General features: G+C 49.5%; 3 protein-coding genes across 7 annotated transcripts; 1 reads left to right on the top strand and 2 right to left on the bottom strand.

Annotated features, from left to right (window-relative positions):
* The first annotated feature begins 275 nt into the window (after nucleotides 1-275).
* On the top strand, nucleotides 276-15782 carry LOC120655502 (cysteine desulfurase 1, chloroplastic-like). The gene is made up of 10 exons (XM_039933352.1): nucleotides 276-604; nucleotides 6797-6930; nucleotides 7366-7525; nucleotides 7834-8020; nucleotides 13566-13711; nucleotides 13808-13880; nucleotides 14003-14066; nucleotides 14503-14602; nucleotides 14740-14898; nucleotides 15356-15782. The coding sequence occupies exons 1-10, from the start codon at nucleotides 434-436 to the stop codon at nucleotides 15524-15526; spliced, it is 1365 nt and encodes a 454-aa protein (XP_039789286.1). The 5' UTR covers nucleotides 276-433; the 3' UTR covers nucleotides 15527-15782.
* A 263-nt stretch (nucleotides 15783-16045) lies between these two features.
* LOC120655501 (L-type lectin-domain containing receptor kinase SIT2-like) lies at nucleotides 16046-18497 on the bottom strand. Its single transcript, XM_039933351.1, has one exon. The coding sequence runs from the start codon at nucleotides 18373-18375 to the stop codon at nucleotides 16315-16317; it is 2061 nt and encodes a 686-aa protein (XP_039789285.1). The 5' UTR covers nucleotides 18376-18497; the 3' UTR covers nucleotides 16046-16314.
* Nucleotides 18498-20160: 1663 nt separating this feature from the next.
* On the bottom strand, nucleotides 20161-24073 carry LOC120655500. Of its 5 annotated transcripts, XM_039933346.1 has the most exons (15): nucleotides 23658-23951; nucleotides 23419-23426; nucleotides 23178-23309; nucleotides 22981-23089; nucleotides 22754-22897; nucleotides 22275-22379; nucleotides 22086-22169; nucleotides 21810-21925; nucleotides 21610-21711; nucleotides 21410-21523; nucleotides 21277-21333; nucleotides 21135-21201; nucleotides 21012-21065; nucleotides 20691-20801; nucleotides 20164-20589 (listed from the first exon to the last, which is right to left on the bottom strand). In XM_039933346.1, the coding sequence occupies exons 3-15, from the start codon at nucleotides 23207-23209 to the stop codon at nucleotides 20476-20478; spliced, it is 1209 nt and encodes a 402-aa protein (XP_039789280.1). In that variant the 5' UTR covers nucleotides 23210-23309; nucleotides 23419-23426; nucleotides 23658-23951; the 3' UTR covers nucleotides 20164-20475. The 5 variants fall into 5 exon arrangements, with proteins under 5 accessions (XP_039789279.1, XP_039789280.1, XP_039789282.1 ...); XM_039933345.1 differs by lacking the exon at nucleotides 23419-23426 and having other exon boundaries at nucleotides 20161-20589; nucleotides 23178-23298; nucleotides 23658-24036; XM_039933348.1 differs by lacking the exons at nucleotides 23419-23426; nucleotides 23658-23951 and adding an exon at nucleotides 24055-24073 and having other exon boundaries at nucleotides 23178-23298.

The following is a 24073-nucleotide window of genomic DNA, read 5'->3' as shown; positions in this document are numbered from 1 at the left end:
GGAACTCTTCTTTCAAGTCTCAATTAGCCTTAAAATAGCATGTAGCTAAGATCAACGTCATGTTACACATGCTGTATATTACGATGAAAACCTTTTACCACTCTGAGTTGAATTTTGTAGAAGTTTTACTAAATTAAATTATTTTTATACATAGATTAATATAATTTTTGTTGCCCGTAACAACACACGGACACGAACCGAACCTAGTCAGAATCTAAACACATACATAGGACGACGGTCAAATTGAAACATGGTAGTTGGGCCTGGCGTGGGCTGGAATATTCCACGTCTCGGCCATTAGCCCCACCTGTCCGTGTCACACCGCTCCACGGAACGGAAGCCATAGCCAAGCCGCCCCCAACTCCACAAACACCCGCAGACCAACGCACGCCGACGCCACCGCCACCGCCCCCGAAGCACAGACACGGCGCGCATGGCGGCGGCGGCGTCGTTCCGCTGCTGCTTCCCCGGCTCCGCTATCGGTGGCGGCTTCATCAGGCCCTCCTCCTCCAGGCGGGGCCGACACGCAGCGGCCGTGGTGGCGCCGCCGCCTCCCGCTTCGCTGGGGAACCGAACACGCGTTGACTTCCCTATCCTCCACCAGGTCACTTCCTCCTCCTATCTCCCCGTTTGTTTGCTCGGGAAACTGTTCAGTCAATCCTAAACCGGAGGTTTTTTTTTCGAATAATAAAAACCGGAGGTTTAAATAGCAATTGCACAATACAAGCCGTTAGTTTTTTTCCTTTTTTTTGGGGGGGTGGGGGGTGGGATGCAAATATGGTTACAACTTACTCCCTCCGTTCCAAATTGCGAGTCATTCCAACGTTTTTGGAGAGTCAAAACATTTCAAGTTAGACTAAATTTATACAATGAAGTACTAACATTAAGTATCATTAGGTTCTTCATTAAATATACTTTTATAGTCTATCTGTTTGGTGCTATAAATTTTTGTAACCTTTTCTATAATTTTGATCAAACATAAAAGTTGTTTAACTATCGAAGAAAGTTGGAATGACTTTCAATTTGAAACGGAGGGAGTAGCTTTGAAGTTAACGGTTTGCATTTCTGGCGACTACTAGTATATGATAAGTTTTGGTCCTTAAGGTGAATCGTTATCATAGGAGGTTTTGGTATCCATCCACCGTAGCTAAGAAATTGCTCATGGAGTCCCACTAGTTATTAAGGGCCCGTTTCTGAGTAGGATCCAGGTTCTGAATGGATGAAATCTCATCAAATCCTAGTTGCTGTGTCTGCTTAGAATGGTGAAACCGGATTTCTCATGTTTGTTAAAGTTTTTGACATTGAATGGTGCTTTGGCATAGCTTGGTTTGGGTAAAGGATATGGCATGCAAACTTTTCTTATTTAGTAGTCAAGATGAACTTCTGTATTTATGCCTTGAAATTCACAGCCTTTCCACTATTCTGTATTTGTTTTCATTGCTGCTTGTCTGATCAATGATGTCCATTGGACAACTGAATTAGCTCAATCCTTATGGTTGATTTGGGTGCTAAGATCTCAACTGCATTAAGCTATCTTGATTGTGATATTGTTGATTTGCTACTGGCTAAACGAATCCATTTTCTTATGAAGGTGTGGGTTTCTGTACGACATTGTTTGCCTGCTGCATGTATCAATGTAATGCTGGTGTGTTATTATTTGAATCATAAGTGAGGACCATTTTTAATGTCTTCTTCTCTTTGACAGTTACTACTGTCAATGCGGCTGAGGAATTGTGCTAATGATTTTCTGTCGCACTGTTTGATCCTGTCATTTTATAATGCAAATCATAGCCTTACAATCTGTTCAATACTAGCTTCTGTTGGTTAGTAGATTGTGATAGAAACTCACAGGATTTGATTGTGCCAAATTAGTTTCGTTTTTCTGAAGTATCAGTATCATAGCAGGTTTTCAAAACAAATGTGTTTCAACAGTGCTTCCCCCTGCATCCAGGAAGTCCAGTAGGATTTTAAAGAGGAGCCTCATCTCTGGTTTCTTGCTGATACTAGAGGGATAATGAGTCTAGGTCTTGGATAATTGGATGGACTAGGTTGTTCTGTTCAACTTTTCCCTTTTTTGATTTGTTGTCTGGTGATCATATTCTGGGTTTCTTGCAACTTGCTCAGACTTTATTGTTGAGGTATGGCTGGGTTGCTCTCTCTTTAATATAAAGATACACAGATCTCCTGCATGTTCCAGAAAAGGAAAAAAAATATGATAGCAGGTTTTTGTATTCAATATTCATTCATCCCAGCTAAGAAATTACTCATGGAGTGCCGCTTGTTATTGAGGGCTGTTTCTTTGTAAGATTCAGGTCCTACTTATAGAGATGAAATAGCATTGAAACTCTTGTTGGTTGTTGTCTCTGCTTAGAAAAAATATTTCCTCATGTATGTTGAGGTTTGACAATAACGAGTCTTTGGCGCAATTTGGTTTGGATTAAGGTTAGGGCATGCAATTTTTTCTTATTTAGTATTCAATATGAACTGATGTATTTCTTTGCTGCTGCTGCTGCTTCTTTGATCATCGATGCCCCATAGACAGGCAGATTGTTATGTACAGCAATGTGTATCAGAGGCGTCGACGTGACTAGTACAGGGCACGTGCCCATGACGCTCAACCTACTAGAGCAGTTGTATCTTTTAGTTTGAATTTGTAATCTCGAGTCAGTTATGTAAATTGGCCATAAAGGCCTGAACCTGAGACTAATGCAGTTATGCTTGGAGATCATTTGGATCTCAGGGCGTCTATTCCTCTTGCTCAACCGTTCCCTCACGCACACGCTCCTCTGCTCGACGCCGGCCGTCAGGACGGCGTCGCGCCCTCGCCGCCGTCGGGAGCCAAGCCCGCGGCCTCCGACCTCCCACTCCTACTCCCTGCGCAACAGCAGTCCTGACAATCTGGTATCAGCAGCTACTACGATGTCTGGGCACCTCGCATCCACCACCGCCGCCGCATTCGCCGCCATCTCCGCTACGTCTGTTCCGCTCGCAACCTACAGCACCACACCTCCGCTCGCCTCCACTCTGGGACCGCCCAGTTCCGCGCCGCCGCATGCCGATTCGTCCACCGCGGCGTCCGTTCCGGCGGCCGCCCTCGACACCCTAACGACGGCCATCTACGGGCTCCAATGGCAGATGGGCCCCATGTTATCTAGTCGTCCGACTAATCGCGATTAGTCGCGATTAGTCGGGCTTATCGGTCCGGTGACCCCGATAAGGGACACCGAGTAGGTTTGGGCGACTAGTTTTCTAGTCGTCCGACTAGTCGTCGACTAGTCGCGATTAGTCGCGCCGATCAGGTTGGAAAACGATCAGACTTGAGATTGTTTTGTGGGCTATTTGAGTTGTGGGCTTGGGCCAGTGACGGTTAGCAAGGTGGCCCATTAGGTTTTTGGTATATAGAGGCTGAGACAGAGTTCTGGACAGTTCACAAATCATCTCTCACAAGTAAGTGAAAAATCGACCATCATTGTTGCCTTCATGCTTGCTTTTTATTAAGTAATATGCAGTACATATATCATATCGGTCCTGTGACACATAGGACGACTAGGCAGACGACTAGGACCGACTAGGCTCGACTAATCGGCCTGATCGACGACTAATCGCGACTAGTTGTCTGATCGGTCCCATGGCGACTAGGTCCGACTAGACGATTTGAAAACATGGGACGGGCCAGTTCTCCGCGCGCCTGTCCGACGTCGAGAGCCGCGCCGCCGTGGCCATTGGTGGCCTTCCGCCATCGCCACCCTTCGCCCTTGCTGCGGGTGCTGCTCCTTCGCCGTTCCTGCCCCTTGGTGGCACCACCGACCCGCTCGCCGCCGCCCCTAGCGCCGGGCCGTCGCTTCCGCCGCCACCTTTCCCAACCACAGGCCTGTCGGGATACGGCGGCCTTCCTCCAATTCCACCTCCCACCTCTGTTGTTGCCCACTCAACCACAGCAACCGTACCCCCAATTCCCATCACACAGATCCAATTTCCCCCATCACCGTCACCCATCCCTCAATTTCCGCTACACATCGAGGCTCGCCCGCCGCCGGCCCTGCTCAACCAGTCCCTGTCGCCGCTGAACTCCATGGGCGTCCCCAACACCGCCATTGGGACACCAGGTGATCCTTCAGCCTCTGTTTCAGTTCCGCCGCCAGCCACCTCTGTCGTCGTCCACGCACCCACAACCAGCCGCCCCACCCCAATTACACAGATTCCCTTTCCTCACTCCCCATCCCCAATTCCCCCACTCCCACACCAACAACCGCTTCACCAATCCCCTGCCGCTGACCAAGATGAAGCTCTCGGCATTCCAAGATATCACAAGCTTTCCTTCCCGACATTCGACGGCAAAGAAGATCCTTTGGGCTGGTTGAATCGCTGCGAGCATTTCTTCAGGGCTCAGCACACTCGTGAAAGCGACAAGGTTTGGCTAGCCTCATTTCACATGACTAGTATTGCTCAACATTGGTTCTATATGCTGGAGCGCGAAATGGGCAGCATCCATGCCATCACATGGACCCAGTTCCGCACTCTGTGCCAACAACGTTTCGGACCACCACTGGGTACAAACCATCTCGCCGACCTTGCACGGCTGCAATACAACGGCACTGTCGCTGAGTACCAGGAAGCTTTTCAGGCAAGAATGGCTCATGCTGGTTATCTGTCCCAAGCACAGCAAGTGCAACTTTTCACAGGTGGACTTCCTGACTCCATTCGCATTGATGTCGAACTACAATATCCAGAGGACCTGCAGAGAGGCATGTATCTTGCTCGCGCCTATGAAAGACGCACTGTCATGCATACAACACCAACAGCAACCAGACCTTCCCGTTTTCCTCCACAACCAGCATCACAGTCACCAGTTGCTCCTTCAGTATCCCCTGCAACAACGCCAACAACTACAACTACACAAGCACCACCTCGGCCATTCAAAACATTGTCACCATCTGAAATGGCTGAGCGCAGAAGGCAAGGCTAATGCTATAATTGTGATGAGCAGTATGTCAAGGGCCACAAGTGCCCCCGCCTATTCTACTTGGAAGTTTCAGACTTCGATGACCAAGTTCCAGAGACAAAAGGAAGTGAATCTAACCCTGGTGACCTTCCACCTCTCATTTCTCTCCATGCCATCACAGGCATCCGCTCAGCAGATACAATGCAAGTTAAAGTGGGGATCAGAAATCATCAATTCACAGCCTTACTTGACTCAGGTTCTACTCGTAACTTCATTAGTGAATCAGCAGCTCAGCATGTCAAACTCTGCCTCACAGCCAGCCAGGGTGCCACTGTCATTGTGGCCAATGGCGATCGTGTCGCCTGCAGTGGCTTGGCGCAAGAAATCGATATACGCATTGGCGCGGAATATTTCACAGTGGATTGTTACACCATTCCCTTGAGCTGTTACGATATGGTCCTCGGTGTATCGTATCTTCGCACCTTAGGGCCAATTTTGTGGGGACCTATGCATGACATTTTGGCATCATGGCAAACGAGTTCTTTGGAAGGGACTTGGATCTACAAGATGGGATATCGAGTCAACATGCAGACTACATTCCATTAACAATGGTGATCAGCCCTTGCTGGACAATCTCCTTTCATCTTTTGCAGATGTTTTTGCTGAACCATCAATGCTGCCACCATCCAGACCGTGTGACCATAGCATCCAGCTGCTTCCTACTGCCGCACCAGTAGCTGTCAGACCCTACAGCTATCACCAAATTCAGAAAGAGAAGTTGGAACCTCAGTGTGCTACTATGATCAAGCAGGGTGTCATCCAGCCAAGTACATCACCTTTCTCAGCCCCAGTCTTCCTCGTCCAGATACAAGACAACACTTGCACTAACTACAAGGCACTTAAGGATCAGACAGTCAAGGACAAACTCCCTATTCCAATAATGGAGGAATTATTTGTTCTCAACACAGAGGGTTTCTCGTGGACAGCAGTTGCAACTAAGGCACTTAACAGTTTTACGAAGGTCTTGTCATCCTGGCATATTTTAGTGAAGTGGACAGGGCTTTCCTCGGAAGCTGCAACGTAGCTCATCCCTCCTTCCAGCTCGAGGAGGAGGGGAGAGATGTTATGTACAGCAATGTGTATCAGAGGCGTCGTCGTGACTAGTACAGGGCACGTGCCCATGACGCTCAACCTGCTAGAGCAGTTGTATCTTTTAGTTTGAATTTGTAATCTCGAGTCAGTTATGTAAATTGGCCATAAAGGCCTGAACCTGAGACTAATGCAGTTATGCTTGGAGATCATTTGGATCTCAGGGCGTCTAGTCCTCTTGCTCAACCGTTCCCTCCTCACGCACACGCTCCTCTGCTCGACGCCAGCCGTCAGGACGGCGTCGCGCCCTCGCCGCCGTCGGGAGCCAAGCCCGCGGCCTCCGACCTCCCACTCCTACTCCCTGCGCAACAGCAGTCCTGACACAGATACTACTGTGTTTGTTGTTATTTAGCTAATCAATGAATGCACTTGGCTGTCTGGATTTTATTTTTTTCGATCTGCTACAGCCTAAAACCATTTCCATTTTCTTATAAAAATATGTGGGTTCCTGTAGCACATTGCTTGTCTGGTGCATGTATCATTGTTGGCGTGTGGATTTTGGTCTGATTGATCCCATTTCTAAGTCTTCTTACATTTCTCTAAACTTGATTACATTTTGTTCTGCGAAGCACAAGTAAGGTCTATTTTTAATTGCTTCTTGGATCCTGTCATTTTATATTGCAAATCATAGCCTTACAATCTGTTTAATACTAGCTTCTGTTAGTAGTAGACCGTGATCTCACTTATTACCATTGAAACTTGCAGGAATTTGATGGTGCCAAATTAGTTTATTTCGACAATGGTGCAACCTCACAGAAACCTTATAGTGTAATGAAAACATTAGATGAGTACTACAGATCGTACAACTCGAATGTTCATCGTGGTATTCATGCACTCAGGTAATACATCTTTATGTTATTTCTTGATGCTATTTATCAAAATTATGAAGTCCATGTTAATACTGCCTTAGAATGAGCATTCACTATTACCAAGTGTATTTAAGCCAGGCTATATGCTGTGCATGTGCAGGACCTGTTCTGTTGCTTTTATTCACTCTGTTAACTTCTTCCATATTTGTTCTCCTATACCAAATGTTGCTTCTATTGATATAGAATCATGTAATATTTGATGATCTTGGCTTTGCAGTAATATGTGAAAAATAATCCAACTTGTGCACTTGCATTAGGAAGATATATTAAATATGTCGATTCATGGTATCATTTGGTTATTGTTCTTGCATTCATCTTGTGTTTTGACTTGTTGCTGTTTTTCCTTACCCATGCATGTGTACATAAATTATACCTTATCTGACATGCTTGCTTCAATGACAACAGCGCGAAAGCTACTGATGCATATGAGGGTGCAAGAACAAAAGTTGCAAATTTTGTCAATGCAGCTGATAGCAGAGAGATTGTTTTCACACGTAATGCTACAGAAGCTATCAATTTGGTAGCCTATTCATGGGGTCTATCTAACATAAAACAAGGAGATGAGGTGAGTCCTCTATTTCTTATTGCCTTCATTATGTTTTGCAGTTTATTATACTTGCTTCTTATGTTCTTAACTTTCCTATATGATTCATGGAACTGTGAAAATAGTGCTTCATCGAAATTTTGGCTTTTCACGAGCATCTGCGTTTTAAAAAAAAGTCTTGTCCTCATTTCTTTGTTGTCTTTTTTTTAGTGAAATGCCCATCTAATGATTGCCAGAGATAAGTCCTCAATATATGATTTATTTTTTTTGGAAAATATGAAGTCTTTTGTTGCTCTTGAAAAAAATTTCTCTCCTGTTTTGTTTGTCAGATTCTTCTTACTGTTGCGGAGCATCATAGTGCTATTGTTCCATGGCAATTTGTTTCCCAGAAGACTGGTGCCACTTTAAAGTATGTTGGGTTGACTAAAGAAGAGGTTCCAGACATTGAGCAGTTAAAAGGGCTTCTGTCAAACAAAACAAAGATAGTTGTTGTCCATCATGTCTCAAATGTACTTGGTAAGTTGATATTTTATATGGAAGGGACATAAAGACCATGTCGATTATACTGGCAGTTATAGTCTTTGAAAAAGCTATCAATATATTGTAGACTGTAGTAATGACAAAATTGTGATTTGGATTGCTGCATTAGACCTTTATATGATAATTCATATTTTTTGTTGGTGTATATGTGAGCCCATGTATAGAGGCCCATGTATAGGATCTATATATCCCACCCTTCTAGGGTTTGGAGGAATACAAGCCATTATTCTTCCTCCTACATAGTATCAGCCTAGATTCCTCTTCTTCCCCACCTCCAGGCGCCGCTGCCGCCAGGCCATGGCCGGCCGGCCGCAGCTGCTGCCCTTCCCTCCTCTCTCCTTCTTCCCTCCCCTCCCTTACTCTGCTCCGAGCGCCGCCTGGGCCGCCGCCGCCCAGTCCTCTGTTCCTGCTGCTGCCGTGGGACGTCGGGGGCCCTTGCCTGCCCCTGCTGCCGTCGCTGGCGTGCGCGGCCCGGACCACCCCTGTGTGCCCTATCCTGTGCGCATCGCCTGCCGCGTGGCCCCCTGCGCGCCAAGCCACGCAGCAGCAGCCCGCCGTGCCTAGCGCAGCCGCCCTGCGCGCCTGGTCGCCTGCTGCCCGCGCTGCCGTGCTTGCTCCTCTGCCTGCGGGCGCGGGGACTGCAGCGAGCGGGAGGGGGGGGATCCGGTGGGGGCCGCCTCTTCTCTGGCTGCACCCAGCGCCGCAGCCGCCGCCGCAGCCCAGGGCGCGCCAGGCGCCGCCGCTGTCGCAGCAGCCCAGGGCGCGAGGGCCGTGGGCGCGGGCGTGCCTGGCGCCGCCACCGCCGCCGCCGCAGCCCCTGCTACCGCGCATGAGCGCGTAGATGCTGCGGAACCTCGAGGCCAAGCTCGTCCAGGCCGCGCGGGCGCACGCCGCGTAGGCTGCCGTCGCGCCTGCCGCACAGGCCGCCGCCTCCCTCACAGCCGCGCACGCCGCGTAGGTCGTCGCGCCCAGGGACCCCGCGCGGGCCGCTGCCTCCCTCGCCGCTGCGCAGGCCGCGCAGGCTGCCACCCCCGACGCGTGGCTGCCCTAGGGCGCCGCCGCCGCCGCGCCCGCAGTGCCTCTACTCGCGATGGCCGCCAATGCTGCTACGGCCGACGCGGCTCTCGCCGCGGCCCTCCTCGCCACCAAGTTCGAGACTCCGGCGACTCAGGAGTGGGCCCGCGCGGCTGCCCTCGCTTGGGAGCACGAGCGCTCTGCGGCCGACGCTCTCACTCGTCGGGTCGCCGCGGAGAAGCCCTACTTGTCCCACCCGTCGTCCCCTTCACCGAGCACGGCGCTTCGTCCTCCCACCAGGCTCCGCCCTCTGGATCTAGACCCCGGATCGACCCTCCCGACCCCCTCCTTGGTGCTCCTCTCACCGGCCAGACCGGGGGTGGGGGAGGCCGAGGGTGTCGTCGGCGGAGGAGACGTGGTGGTGGTGCTCTCGGCACTCCGGACCCGACTCTGGCTCCCACTCCTGCTCCTGGCCCTGGAGGGTCAGGGAGGCCCTCGTCCTCAGCCCAGCCGGCGGTCATGCTCGCCGCTGCTGCTTCCCTGTTCGCGCCGTTCTGGACTCCGCCCGCTCCACCCAGCCAGCAGCCGACCTGGCCTGGGGGGTGGGACCAGGCCGCACTGGCGCAGTCCTTCAGCGCCATGGGGCGGACGCCGCCGGTCAGCACCGAGTGGATCACCGACTCGGGTCTCCTTCCATACCACTCCAGATGCTGGTATCCTCTCTTCTGTTCGACCCTCACACCCCTCTTGTCCTTCTTTCATCATGGTTGGTGACGGGTCTTGTCTTCCTGTCACCGCCGTGGGTTCTGCTCTTGGTTTTTTTTTTCTTCTTTCCAATGTCCTTGTTGCTCCTCAGATGGTTCATAACCTTCTTTCCATTCGTCAGTTTACAGCTGACAATTTCTGTTCCATCGAATTTGACTCTTCTGGCCTTACTGTAAAGGATTCGGCCTCCCGGCGTCCGCTCCTCCAGTGTGACAGCCCGGGGCCCTTTACACCCTTCGCCTTCCGTCTTCTGCTGCACCACTTTCGCCTTCTTCGTCTGCCGCTTTTGCCGCGACGCCGTCTTCCACCACCTGGCACCGCCGTCTTGGTCACCCCGGCCGCGACGTTCTGGCTTAGCTCAGTCGTAGTACCGATGTTCCGTGTATTAGGGCTCCTGCTGAGCACCTCTGCCATGCGTACCAGCTTGGTCGTCATGTTCGACTCTCTTTTTCTTCTTCTTCTTCGTATGCGACGCATGTCTTTGATCTTGTTCACTGTGACATGTGGACCTCTCCTGTTCTCAGCCTCTCTGGCTACAAATACTATCTGGTGGTGGTTGATGATTTCTCACACTACTCTTGGACTTTTCCTTTGCGCGCTAAGTCTGAGACCTTCCCCACCTTCCTCCACTTCTTTGCCTGGGTGTCCACTCAGTTCGGCCTCACCATTAAAGCCGTCCAGTGTGACAACGGGCGTGAGTTCGATAACTCCACCTCCCGTTCCTTCTTCCTCTCTCGGGGTGTTCAGCTACGTATGTCTTGTCCGTATACCTCTCCTCAGAACGGCAAGGCTGAGCGGATGATTCGCACGACGAATGACGTCGTGCGCACCCTTCTGATCCAGGCCTCTCTGCCCCCGCGCTTCTGGGCTGAGAGCCTCTACACCGCCACCTACTTGCTTAACCGTATTCCGTCCACTGCTTCCCCTGCTCACACTCCACACCACGCTCTTTTCGGTACCCCTCCTCGCTACGACCACCTTCGGGTCTTCGGGTGTGCGTGTTACCCTAACACTTCCGCCACTGCTCCTCACAAGCTGGCGCCCCGCTCGACTCGATGTGTGTTCCTTGGTTACTCCCCTGATCACAAGGGGTATCAATGTTTTGACCTCACCTCGTCGCGTTCTGATCTCCCGACACGTCGTCTTTGACGAGTCGGATTTCCCTTACTCCACCTCCTCCACACCTTCTCCTGACCCCGAGCTGGAGTCCCTGTTTCCGACTGACTCGGTGGTTCAGCCACCTTTACCTGTCTTTCCTTTCCCTGCAGGTTTTCCTGGCACACCGGCACCGCTTCCGGTGATCCCTGCTGCGCCACGCGCGGCCCCGGTGCCCGCGGTCGCGCCACGCGCGGACCCGGTGTCTCCTGCTGTGCCACGCGCGGCCCCGGTGCCTTCCCCTGCACCTGCGCGGTACGCTCAGCCGGTGCAGGTGTACCAGCGTCGTCCGATGCCGACTCCGGCGCCGCCGCGGTACGCTCAGCCGGTGCAAGTGTACCGCCGTCGTTCGGCGCCGGCACCGGCGCCGACTCTGGCTCCGAAGGCTCCTCCGACGCCTACACCGGAGTCGTCGCCGCCGCCATCTACACCGGAGCCGCCGCCGCCTCCGCCTCCGCCGACTCGCTCTCGTGCCGAGCCGGCGGTGTACCACCTGCCAGTCGTCCATCGGGATCCTCGGCATATTCATCCCATGGTGACTCGGTGGATGGCGTCTCAGGCCGCGACTCTCTCCGTCACCGAGGGAGAGCCGCGGGTCTCTTCGGTACCTTCCTCTGTCCGCAACGCCTTGGCGGATCTTCACTGGCGTCGCGCGATGGAAGAGGAGTACACGGCTTTTCTCGCCAACCAGACGTGGGACCTCGTGCCGCGTCCGTTTGGTTGCAATGTGGTGACTGGCAAGTGGAACTGGACGCGTAAGCGTCGGGCTGACGGCACACTGGAGCGCTACAAGGCTCGCTGGGTTCTCTGGGGGTTCACCCAGCGGCCTGGTGTGGACTATGATGAGACTTTCAGTCCAGTGGTGAAGCCTGCTACTGTGCGCATGGTCCTCTCGCTCGCGCTCTCACGCTCTTGGCCTGTGCACCAGCTGGATGTGAAGAATGTCTTTCTTTATGGCACTTTGTCAGACAGTCTACTGCTCTCAACCGGCGGGATTTGTGAACTTCAGTCGTCCGGACATGGTCTGCAGGCTCAACGAGTCCCTCTGTGGTCTGAAGCAGGCTCCCTGAGCTTGGTATTATCGGTTCGCCACGTTCTTGTTGACATTGGGGTTCACCGAGGCTAAGTCTGACACGTCTCTCTTCATCTACCGCCGTGGGGATGAGACTACCTATCTGCTGCTCTATGTCGATGACATTCTGCTCACATCCTCCAGTCAGTAGTTGCTTCAGAGTGTCATCTTCTCTCTGCAGCAGGAGTTTACTATGAAGGATCTCGGTCAGCTCCACCACTTCTTGGGCGTCACTGTTGAGTCTCGCCCATCTGGTTTTCTCCTTCACCAGCGGCAGTACGCACTTGATATTCTGGAGCGAGTTGGGATGATTGATTGCAAGCCCTGCTCCACTCCTGTCGACACTCAGGCGAAGCTGTCTGCTGATCTGGCTTATCCGGTGGCTGATCCTACTGCCTACCGGAGTCTGGCCGGCGCTTTGCAGTACCTCACCTTCACCAGGCCGGACCTCACCTACGCTGTTCAGCAGGTCTGTCTTCATATGCATGATCCTCAGGAGTCACACCTTGCTGCGCTGAAGCGTCTCCTCCGCTACGTCCGTGGCACTGTGGATCACGGCCTGGTGCTTCACCGCTCGTCCCCTGCCGAGCTGATTGTCTACATCGACGCTGACTGGGCTGGCTGTCCGGACACTCGCCGCTCCACTTCCGGCTACGCCGTCTTCTTGGGCGGCAACCTGGTCTCTTGGTCGTCCAAGCGGCAGCCGGTTGTCTCCCGCTCCAGTGCCGAGGCGGAGTATCGTGCTGTCGCTAATGGCGTGGCGGAGGCGTCCTGGCTACGACAGCTCTTGGCGGAGCTCCACAGCCCGCTCGCCAAGAGCACGCTCGTCTACTGCGACAACGTCAGCGCCGTATATCTCTCCATCAACCCCGTCCAGCATCAGCGGACGAAGCATGTGGAGATCGACCTATACCTCGTGCGCGACAGGGTCGTCATCGGCGATGTTCGGGTACTCCATGTCCTGACTACCTCCCAGTTTGCCGACATCTTCACCAAGGGACTACCCTTCTCGACTTTCTCGGAGTTTCGTTCCAGCCTCAACGTAGTAGGTGGCTAGTTGTGGCTGCGAGGGGTATTTGCCCTTTGTACTCTCTTCTTGTCCAGCCTTGAACACCGCTGCGCCGGTAGTTCAGACTGCGGGGGGTGGGGGGGTGTTGGTTTTCTTGTTGTCCAGTCTTGAACACCGCTGCGCCGGTAGTTCAGACTGCGGGGGGGTGTTGGTGTATATGTGAGTCCATGTATAGAGGCCCATCTAGAGGCCTATGTATTGGATCTATATATCCCACCCTTCTAGGGTTTGGAGGAATACAAGCCATTATTCTTCCTCCTACATTTTTTAATACCCAATCAAGCTGAAATTAAGCATATTATGATGATTATGTTGCAAGCTAAGTTTCTTGCAAATGTTCCATGATTGTATCATACTATTTCAGATTAGTTTCATTCTATTCCTATCAATTTATCTTGATGGCACAATTACTGAGATATTCTCCCACTTTTGTTCGTGACTTACAGGTTCAATGCTTCCTATTGAGGAGATTGTAACATGGTCAAAAGGAGTTGGAGCTAAGGTTCTTGTAGATGCTTGTCAAAGTGTTCCTCATATGCCAGTTGATGTTCAGAAACTTGGTGCCGACTTTCTTGTAGCATCCTCACATAAGGTTTTTTATTATTAACTATCTGAAAGTAATTAAATTTCTAGTCATGTTGGAATAGGGAAATAATGACCTTCACAAATTACGGGGTAAACTTCTCAGATGTGTGGCCCTACAGGAGTTGGATTTATGCATGGCACATTTGAGATCTTGTCATCTATGGAGCCTTTCTTAGGTAAAGATACTGTAAGGTGTAGGGAGTTTGTTCAGTCTGTGTGAGAGGATAAATTCAGTACTTAACATTTACTGCAGCGAAACAGCTGTTCTAAGACTCGATTTTCTATGATATCACTGCAGGTGGTGGTGAAATGATTGCAGATGTGTTCAATGACAAATCTACATATGCTGAGCCTCCCTCTAGGTGAGGAACTGCTTTCATCTTTGTAGATCTTCCATTGTCTACTATCATGGTTCTCTAGATAGTCAGTACAGCTGTACAGGCTAGAGTATCTGTGATAAGAAGTTACTATACAACAGGGCATAATTATATTGTCATGTACAATGATGGCCATGGCATAATCTCCTTGAATTACCTTCAAACAGACAGTCACAAACACTAAACATCAAATTTCTTAGATGTTCCTAGCCAATCATTTATTCTGCTTTCATCCGCATTAATGTTCTTCTAGTATTGAACTTGAATATTTTCATTTGGCACACCTTGAATACTACAGGATAGTAACCTTTGATTATTTTATCAATTGACATGTGACTATTGTAATGTTCTTGTTGTATATCTCCCCTTGTTTACTTACATTTATTGCTTCATCTCTTACTTAATGATCTGGTCCTATAAGATTTGAGGCTGGAACTCCTGCAATTGGAGAAGCTATAGGATTGGGAGCAGCAATTGACTATCTATCATGCATTGGCATGGATCAGATCCATGAATATGAGGTCAATACGAGATCTGTATCTGGCAATTATCCTTTTCTGAAACATTTTTTTTTATAGAGGCTTATTGCACTCTAGAAAGAATAAGGGAGCCAGTCTTGTGATAGCATGCTCACTTCTTCTATTTTTTGGCTATCCAGAAAGAGTTGGCAACATATCTCTATGAAAGCCTTATTTCAGTTCCAAATGTCCGGGTATATGGTCCAGCACCTTCCCAAACAGATCACCGTGCTCCTTTATGCTCTTTCAATGTTGAGAATGTTCATCCTACAGATATTGCAGAAATTCTTGATCTCCAGGTACGTTGAAGTATCAACAATTTGGTTTATACTAAACATGATTCTGTTTTTAGTTAATAGTTATTCAGATTGCATAAATAGAACTTTTATGGCAACTGGATAACTCTGTGTTTCTATTTTGTAATGCTGGTCTCTCAGCTTTCTAAAGTCTGTTCTTGCTCTGCTGCATTGCCTAACTTTTAACAGTATTTGAGGAATAGCTTTTTAGACATTATAATTTTTATCACAAGGAGAAACTATAGCTTGCAGCGTCCTGCAGTAGCTTTACTGCGATGCAAAAAAAAAAAATCACGCTTGTTGTCTCTCTCTCTCTAGTTGGCTTGCATGGAATAACTACTACCAGTACCAGATGTTTGGGTTAACATTATTTTTATATGCTTCTTTTGTTTACTTCCAGTGAATGAATTTTCATCAATACTGGTAATTTAGTATATTGTTCGGTGACCCTTTGTTTCAGCATGGCGTAGCAATTCGATCAGGGCATCATTGTGCACAGATTTTGCATAGGACCCTTGGTATCAATGCAAGTGCTCGTGCAAGTCTTCACTTTTACAATACAAAAGAGGAGGTGGATGCTTTCATCGATGCACTGAAAGATACTATTCACTTCCTTACTTCTCAACACTAGTGCTGTTGAATTAGTTAGTCCACACTTGTTGCCATTTTCCTCATTTCTTGTTTCAGCCATTGTATGATATAGTTGGAACTTGGAACGAGAAAAACATCCAAAGGCTATGCCTACATAAATTGTCAACTCCCTTTTTGACCGTTTTTGTAAAAGGAAGTACACAGTGCAGAGTACCTTTCTAATCTCCATCCATATGAGAAATGAAGTCCCTGGTCGGCATTATGCAGTAAAATATGTCATGTTTGCTTGTTGGACATGAAGCCATCTCAACTATTTCTAGCTAATGAACAGTCTTTCAATGATGGCTTTGATATGTGGTTAATTATTGATGCAGTAGTGTGTTTATGTGCATAATTACCTACGACTGGGACCAGTGAGAGCCAAGGAAGGACAGGTAGATGTGTGTAATTTGAGGTATGGAGTCCCAATTCAAAGAAGCTGCAGCTGGCTCATTGTGTCCTTTTGGAACCTCTGGGTTGACATACTTTACTGAGAGAATGACTATTAAAAGATAAAATGAGCAGGAACAAAAGTTTCTCTTGCTTGGATCCCTTGACGTTGTGCTGTCGATACTCAAATTATCAACTGGATTGGTTCTTAATGCAATTATGGCTCGGGAAATCGGTGATTGATTAATGAGGGTACAAGGAGCATATTATATAGGTAAGGATGGTCTAGGGTTTATAGGAAATACTCCATCAACGGTGATTCTTGCCTAATCTAGGGTTATAGGCACAAATTCTATGAAAATCTGGAACGAATGAATAGGCTGTCCTTTGTCATCATCTTCATCTCCCACCTGAGAGGCAAGTGTCCAAGCTCACCGACGACGACGAGGAGCTGACCATGACGACAGACGAGTCGAACCCTTGGTTCTGCAGCAACGACAGCATGCTCATGCCCTGCGTCGTCGGCGCCAGCTCCGGGAGCGGCGCGTCCCCGGCGAGGTACTGCATGACCTGTCTCATGCCTGGTCTCACGCTGGCCAGCGGATGCGAGCACAGCAACCCCACCCTCAACGCCAAGCTCAGCTCACCCACGTCGTAGTCCCCCTGGATCCTGGGGTCCACCACCTCGGCGAGCGACTCGTTACGCCAGTGCTCGAACACCCAGTCCACCAGCATGAATCGCCTGCTGCTGCTGCCGTCCATGGCCTCCTCCACCGGCCTTCGCCCGGTGGCGACCTCGAGAAGGAACGCGCCGAAGGCGAAGACGTCGGTGAGAGGGGACGCCCTGCCGGTCAGCGCCAGCTCCGGCGCGATGTACCCGAAGGTGCCGGCGACGACCGTGGTGTGCAGCTCGGCGCCGCGGTCGTGCAGCCTCGCGAGCCCGAAGTCGCCGAGCCGGGCGTTCATCTCGCCGTCGAGGAGGATGTTGCTCGCCTTCACGTCCCGGTGGACCACGACCTGCTCCCACTCCTCATGGAGGTAGAGCAAGCCGGACGCGACGCCCTTGATGATCCGAAACCTCTGGGCCCAGCTCAGCGCGGGCTTGCCGCCGCCGCCGCCGCCGTAGAGGTGGCTCTCGACGCTGCCGTTGGGCATGTAATCGTAGGCCAGGAGGAGCTCGTCCTTGAGCCGGCAGTAGCCGAGCAGCTGCACGAGGTTGCGGTGCCGGAGCCGGCCGATGGTGGCCACCTCGGCGACGAACTCCTTCATCCCCTGCCGGGACCCGTGCGCCACCCTCTTCACCGCGACCTCCGTGCCGGAGGTGGGGAGCACGCCCTTGAACACCGCCCCGAACCCTCCGGTGCCCAGCAGGTTCTTCTTCTTGAACCCGTCGGTGGCACGAGACAACTCCTTGTACGAGAGCCGTTGCGCCCCGAACTCGATCTCCCAGTCCTCGCGCAACTCGACGTACCTGTACCGTCGCCGGACGAGGAGAAGAACGCAGGCGACCGTGGCGACGGCAACGACGCCGGCGACTAACGGAAGAGCCATCGCTAAGGCCGCCTTGAGCTTGGATTTGGAGCTCGCGTGAGGTAGCCCGGGCAGTCTGGCCATGTCGATGGCCGGAGCTGGCTCATCCACCGCGAAGCTGCAGCCGAGCACGTAGTGGCGCGTCCTCAGCTTGCCGGTCGCTGCCGAGAAGCCGACGTAAGACACGTCGGTGATCACCGTCGAGAGGTCGGCGCTGGCCGAGACTAGCGGCTTCCTCGGCTTCTTCGTTCCGACCGGAGCCAGCGTGACGTCGATCCGCTTGGCTTCGCCGTCGTAGTCCACCCACGCCTGCGTGGCCTCGCCGCTGACGAGGATGAGGTTCCTGAACTCGCCGGTCCGGTCGTCGTAGTAGCCGGCGGTGGATGAGTTGACGGAGACGAGGCTGTTGACGTCGACGCCGACGTGATTGTCGTCCATGTCCTGGAACTCGGGGCTCTGGATGGTGTCCAGCTCGACGGCGACGATGTGGCTGCGCGCGCTGCCGTTGCTAGTGCTGTTGAGGAAGCCCAGGTAGCTGCTGGCCGTCCCGGTGGAGAGGTCCCTGGACGGGGCGACGACGAGCGCCAGGCCGTGGCCGCCCATGCCCGGGGCGACCGGCACGATGCCGAACACGAACGACGCCGAGAATGACCGGACCGCCGCCGCCGCCGCCTCCTTTCCCCCACCGCGGAGGTGCAGCAGCGTCGGGTGGAACGCGTGGCCTTTGCTCACCGCCGCTCCGTCGGTCAGCTGGAGGAGGCCGCCCGGCGTCACCATGGCAGCGCCGTGGAGGGTGAGGTTCGTCGCGCCTGCGAAGCCGGAATAGACGAACTTGTCGTCACCGCCGCCGCCGGAGACGGCGACGGCTGCAAGGAGGAGGCCCCAGAAGAAGAGGAGAAGCAGCACGCACACGCAACTGGCTTCAAGCATGTCTGACAGTCTGAGTGTGATCAGAATGCAGATTACTTTTTGGCCTGAGGTTGGTGTGTGTGTGTGTGTGTATCAAGCTAATACCGGCATCGTTGCAGTCTTGCTCAGCAGTTGCTAGCTAATGGATGGAGGTTATCTTGAGACTTTTGGTGCGAGTTAATGAGTGATGCGAACGTGGAATTGGTCCCGTGTGGAGAGGCTGCGCTCAGAATTCAGATTGTAGGATGAACTGGCCGACTCAAGATGGAGAAAATGGAGCCAATTGAGTCTGATTGATCGAGACCTCACGCAGGATTCAATTCAATGCGACGTATGAATGAAGGTGATGGTTGATCGTTTTTCAGATGTTCTTTGGAGGTTGGTTCAGAACAAAGTCCAAAAAACAAACTCGTGTGCTTCATTTTCACAAACAAATTAAGGCGTGCATATCCATAAAGGCAAAATGGCAATTGAAAGATTCAGCCGCCTCTGCTCTGCGATGCCGATAAGATTGCTTTTATTGAGCTGTTTTTGTTGTTCAACTACATTTGTCCAGGTCTTGCCGGTTGAAGCATGCTAATATTCATCTTGCATTTGATTTATTATTTAACATATTTGGATTTTTTTTATTTTTGGCATAGCACAGAATTAGGCTTGAAATTACTAGCGCAGAATTAGGCTTGAAATTTACCGGTACAATTTTTTGAATATTTTTGTGGTTTTCATATCATAAAAAGGTAATTGCACATTATACATCCTAAAAATATAGCGAACTATTTGTTAAAAAAGCACAACATGCTGGGAAAAAAAGCCAAGATGAACAAGAATGGCAAGGCCAAACTATCTTAAATAATGTTGGTGCCAAGACTCATATAGTGTAATGATAAGTCCCATAGTTGAGGAAGACGCCAACTAGAGTTCAAATTTTGGTGGCATCAAAAAATCCCACACTGGTCACCCTAAAATAGTGACAGGGGCGCTGGCGCTGGCCTATTGCACATATGGTTGGTTTGTATCCTCCTCCCGGAGCTAAAGGCAGTTGTAGTGGTCGCCCACCCAGTGGATCGTTGGTCGGCCAAGATTACAGTGCGGCCTTATTGAGTGAAGCTAAGGGTGAAGGTTTCCTCTGCCAGTTTGGCTGAGATTTTTCTTCTCATTTATAATACTGTACGGGACAGTTTTTCCCCGACAATCGAGTTTTTAAATAATGTGGGTCAATCCGGACTTCTCAATATCTATATTGACCTAGTTCGGTCAGCAGTATTGTTCTCTCGTAACAAATCAGCACTAGCCACCAGCCACAACCAAACGAACACAGCGGTCAAAGTTTCATCCAATCAGATAACAGAATCTACAGCCTGCGAAACCATCCCTGGAAGGCATCATCCAATCAGACAATTAGAGAGAGATTAGCATAGGGTAATTCAACAGATCACAGTACCAAATCCAACTCTCCAGCTGGTACACCAAACTACCAAAGAACCATCTATGGAAGGCGTCATCTTCCACAATCAAAACTTCTTCCAAACCCCTGTCATCGATATTTAAGGCTCTACGAAGAGACCTTGACAATATACTTTGCAGCCACCACTTAAAATCATCCTCGTTGAAGCTGCAGTAGAATCTTCAATGAACCTGCTTTTATTTTGACTCTGAATTGGACCAGTCAGCGATAATTTAGTCAGATGCCATGCAAGGGTCACTCTGACTTGGCAATTTCTTGGAAATTTTGCTTTCATTGCCAGTTCATGAAACCTTGAACTGGACTAGCCCATTGTAGCATTTGACCTGGTTGCCCACACGAACTGATCTGAGGAAAATAATTTACATACCAAAACGAGGAAAAGGATTGTCAATATCCATGTGGCATCAGGTCATTAATACACAAACGAGTACCCTCACGGTCCCCGCTATATCTTCTACTTACATCGCAGCTAGTCTCACTAACCAAAAAATAACATTAGAACCAAGTGGGAAGACACTAAGATTAATCGTGATGATTCGTGGGTGCTCTCATGTACAAATATATGGATGGCCCAGGGCTGCAGCTGCTTCGATGAATACTCCAGTATGCAAGGACCAGGTTCCTGCAACAGAAACCTCGGTGTGGCATGTATTCATCTAAACTGCTGTTGAATTTGGGGGCGTGATGCCCCGTTCCAAGTAATATGCCTTTTCCGCATCAGCCAACCTTGTTTGAAATATTCCCCATTCTTTTCTGCAGCGCGCTCTTACCTGTGGTGCACATCCAAGTTAAACAGTAAGAACCAATCCTTACACATACAAATTGGATGCTGTGCAGCCCAAAATTCATGGACCAGTAGATGATGTCTTACCCCTTCCCACGGTGCTTTTCCATTATCTGATTTGCCCTGGTTCCCAAGTGAAGGAACTGCTTGATGAACAATCCATTGAGCATCAACTACTCCAATCTTCTCATGAGCTGGCTGTTTATAAAAACAAAATAAATGAGTTCCAGTACAATAAAATGTGCATAGCTCAAAACAGTATTTAAAATGGAAGGCACGTTAATTGAGTTGGGAATCATGTAATTATTGATGCTGCTATCCTGAGAAGGGGCTTGAACTGTGGCTAATCCTGGGATTAGAAAAGAAATGTCAAGGTGAAGTATTATGCATGATAATGGCAGGGAATACCTCCACACATTTCCTAAGAGCAAAATCAAGACCCCATCCATGGACCAAGTCATTCTGCATAAAACAGTGCGTAAGCATACCACTTTAGAGAAAGTTGTGACTTCGACTGTAATGTCACTTCACCTGAATCATATGCCATACACAGCGCCATGCATTTCTGGAGAACACTGTTGCCATAATTTCAACAAATCTGCACATCAAATTTGAACATGATCGATAATAATTGGACAATGAGAATTGAATTCACAACAAATGTTGGGCCTACGCTGCACATGGTGGGAGATGCGGATCAGTGCACCAGCCTGGTCTCTCCTCAGTTACTCTGTAAGGAAAAATATTTGTAAGAAAAATGACCTATAATTAATTATTGAACACAAAATATTGATTCCACAGCTTACTTATGGACTTCTCGGTCACCACGGCGCTTAGTCATTTGCCATGTTAGTCCTCTATCAGGTTGCAAACCAGGCTGAGAGATTTCCAACCCATGCTTTCTAACAAGCTCAATGTACCTGGAAAATAGCACAGCCATGATCTTAATCAAAATAAATACCAGCTGAGTCGAAAGAAAACAAGAATGTAAATATGTGCTGCTTACTTCTCTGCATTGAAATGCTCAACACCTAGATCCTCATCCCAGATGAAAATGTAATCATATCTGGCAACAACATCAGGATGCAAAAATCGCTTTGCATACCACCTTAAATTAACAAGACATGCCCATCATCACATATTTGCAGTCAAACATTCCATGGAGAAGGGCCATGCAAAAACACTGGAGTTTATTAAATAACATACCATTTAGTCTGCTTCATGACACTAACATGGATAGCTCTTTTAGACCACTCAAATTCGTCCCATTCAGTAGTCCGACCATCATAATGGAACAACATGATGGTGAATTTATCTGAAAACTACATAAGAAAATTATATGAGTTCAGAAGAAATGACGACAAGCTCATTCAAATGAAGTGACTACAAGTTCACTCAGACGCATGATGAATACATCAGTTTCAGGGTTCGAAATTTTGATCCACCAAGCTTCGGCAAGTAAGTTGCTAGTCTGTCAGTTACCTTTTTTACCGCTGCATCAATATTTGCCTTTTGCGCGATCCCAACAGTAAAAGTAACAAGGTACCTCGGCTCGCTAGTAAGGTCCTGATAAAAAATATATATATTACGAATGTAGATCATATGAAAGGCATCAAGAAAACCTCCAATTGAAGGCAGCAATGAGCAATTACAACAGTAGCAACTACCAACCTCACTAGGATCACCCCATAATCTTCGGGGATAAAGATCTGTTTCAGATACAACAATGCCTGGTGGAAGTCTTTCAGCACCTTTTGGGTTTGTAGGAACATAAATCTGGACACAGAATTGTGCAATCCTTTTAAGAAACTTGAAAAGTAAAGAGCAGGAACCATATTATTAAGCTAAATATGTCAGATGTAGGACTGAATGTCAACAATCAATTGCTGGGCCCCCAACGTCCATAGAAGGAAGACTGATCAACCTTCATCATATACAAAACACTCTACACTAACAGACCTGACATACTTGGGAAGCTTAAAGTTCTATACAATGCACGAGAAACACAGTAGCAATACAAGTATATAACAGAGCAAACAGGTATGGACTACAAAATAACAAAATATGACACCTCACTCGAGCATTGCCAATAAAACCTACACAACATATGACAGTACTGAAAAATATGAAGTACTAGTGTGACGAAGTACCTTGGGAATTTCGTCAGAGTTTGAATCAGAATTGTTCTTTTTACGATTATTTGCAGATGCCCATGCATGGTTCAACAATGTTTGGGTTGTGATGCCAGAGTTCCTATCTTCAATGTAGGAGATGATACTCGAAGGGAAGTGAAGCTGCGAGGCAGTCAATTCAGAATTTTCTTCCCTCTAAACAAGGTAAATGAGAGAAGAAAACAAGGGCCAATGGGCCACTTTACCTTGGTTATGTTGACTGTAGGGAAGGATATCCCAAACAGGTAGCCCAGCATGACACCAACAACTGCTGAAAATATGAGCCGCATGCCCTCATTTGACCTTGGCATGCTGCTGTTGGCATTAGATATACTCGTAATTAAATCTACAGGCTAAACAAGACCTACTTAAAAGGATTTTGTAGATGCAGTACTAAACATACCTACGGCCAATGCCATTGGGAGGCTTCGCCATAGGAGCTGCGGAAGCTCTCCTTTTGGTGGCAGCACGAATTTATTTGCGGACAAGTGCAAGCAGTATCGAGGAAATTTGATGCGCTGCAGCTGTCGACCGAAAAGGAGAAAAACAAGAACAAATCAGGGCATCATGAGTAACACAAGGTGATCCGAACATTGCAAGAGAGCAAAGAACAATCAAGCAGATTATTTTCCCAGACGGAACAATCAAGCAGCTACGATGCGCAAAGCAAACATTTTTCCGGTTATTGTCAGCAATTCAGCGGGTGATCTCAAAACCGTGACTAACTAAGCGACTCAGTCCAAGAAGAGACCGCGTTAAGACTTGAGACGACCCGGGCGGAATCTCGCAGCAAAGATTTGAATTTGAATCCCGTCCCGAGGAAAGATTCGGATTTGAACGCGTCTAAACAGATTACGGAGCAGCGGAATCAACCCAGGCTTACCAATCAGACGACCGAATCAGCCGTGAGGCGGCTGGATCTCCTCTCCTCTCTCCACCGCGCAAGGGCGGCAAAGGCGCGACAACGAGGGCTAGGATGGCTGCCCGCGGCGGGGCGTGTGGCAAGGAGGGCGGCGCGACAGCTTAGCTGGGGAGGATGCCCACGGCGCGATGGGGCGGCGGAGGCGGACGGGCGAGGCGGCGGCGGCTGGCGGCGAGCGATGCGACGGGGTGGGGGCGACTAGAGGAGGACTAGTAGTTTGCTACAGCGAGGACGGGGATGGGCAGTAATGGAATTGGGGATTGTTGGGCTGGGCAGCGCGAGGATCTGGTTGTCCCACACATGGCAAGCAATCATTCACAAATCACCAGCAAGCCCAGCTGAGCTAATCCCGGCTTTCCAATGGACTATTCTACGCC

The sequence above is a fragment of the Panicum virgatum genome, chromosome 1N (assembly GCF_016808335.1).
Source record: "Panicum virgatum strain AP13 chromosome 1N, P.virgatum_v5, whole genome shotgun sequence".
Lineage (NCBI taxonomy): Eukaryota > Viridiplantae > Streptophyta > Magnoliopsida > Poales > Poaceae > Panicum > Panicum virgatum.
This window is presented reverse-complemented; position numbering and strand designations above follow the sequence as displayed.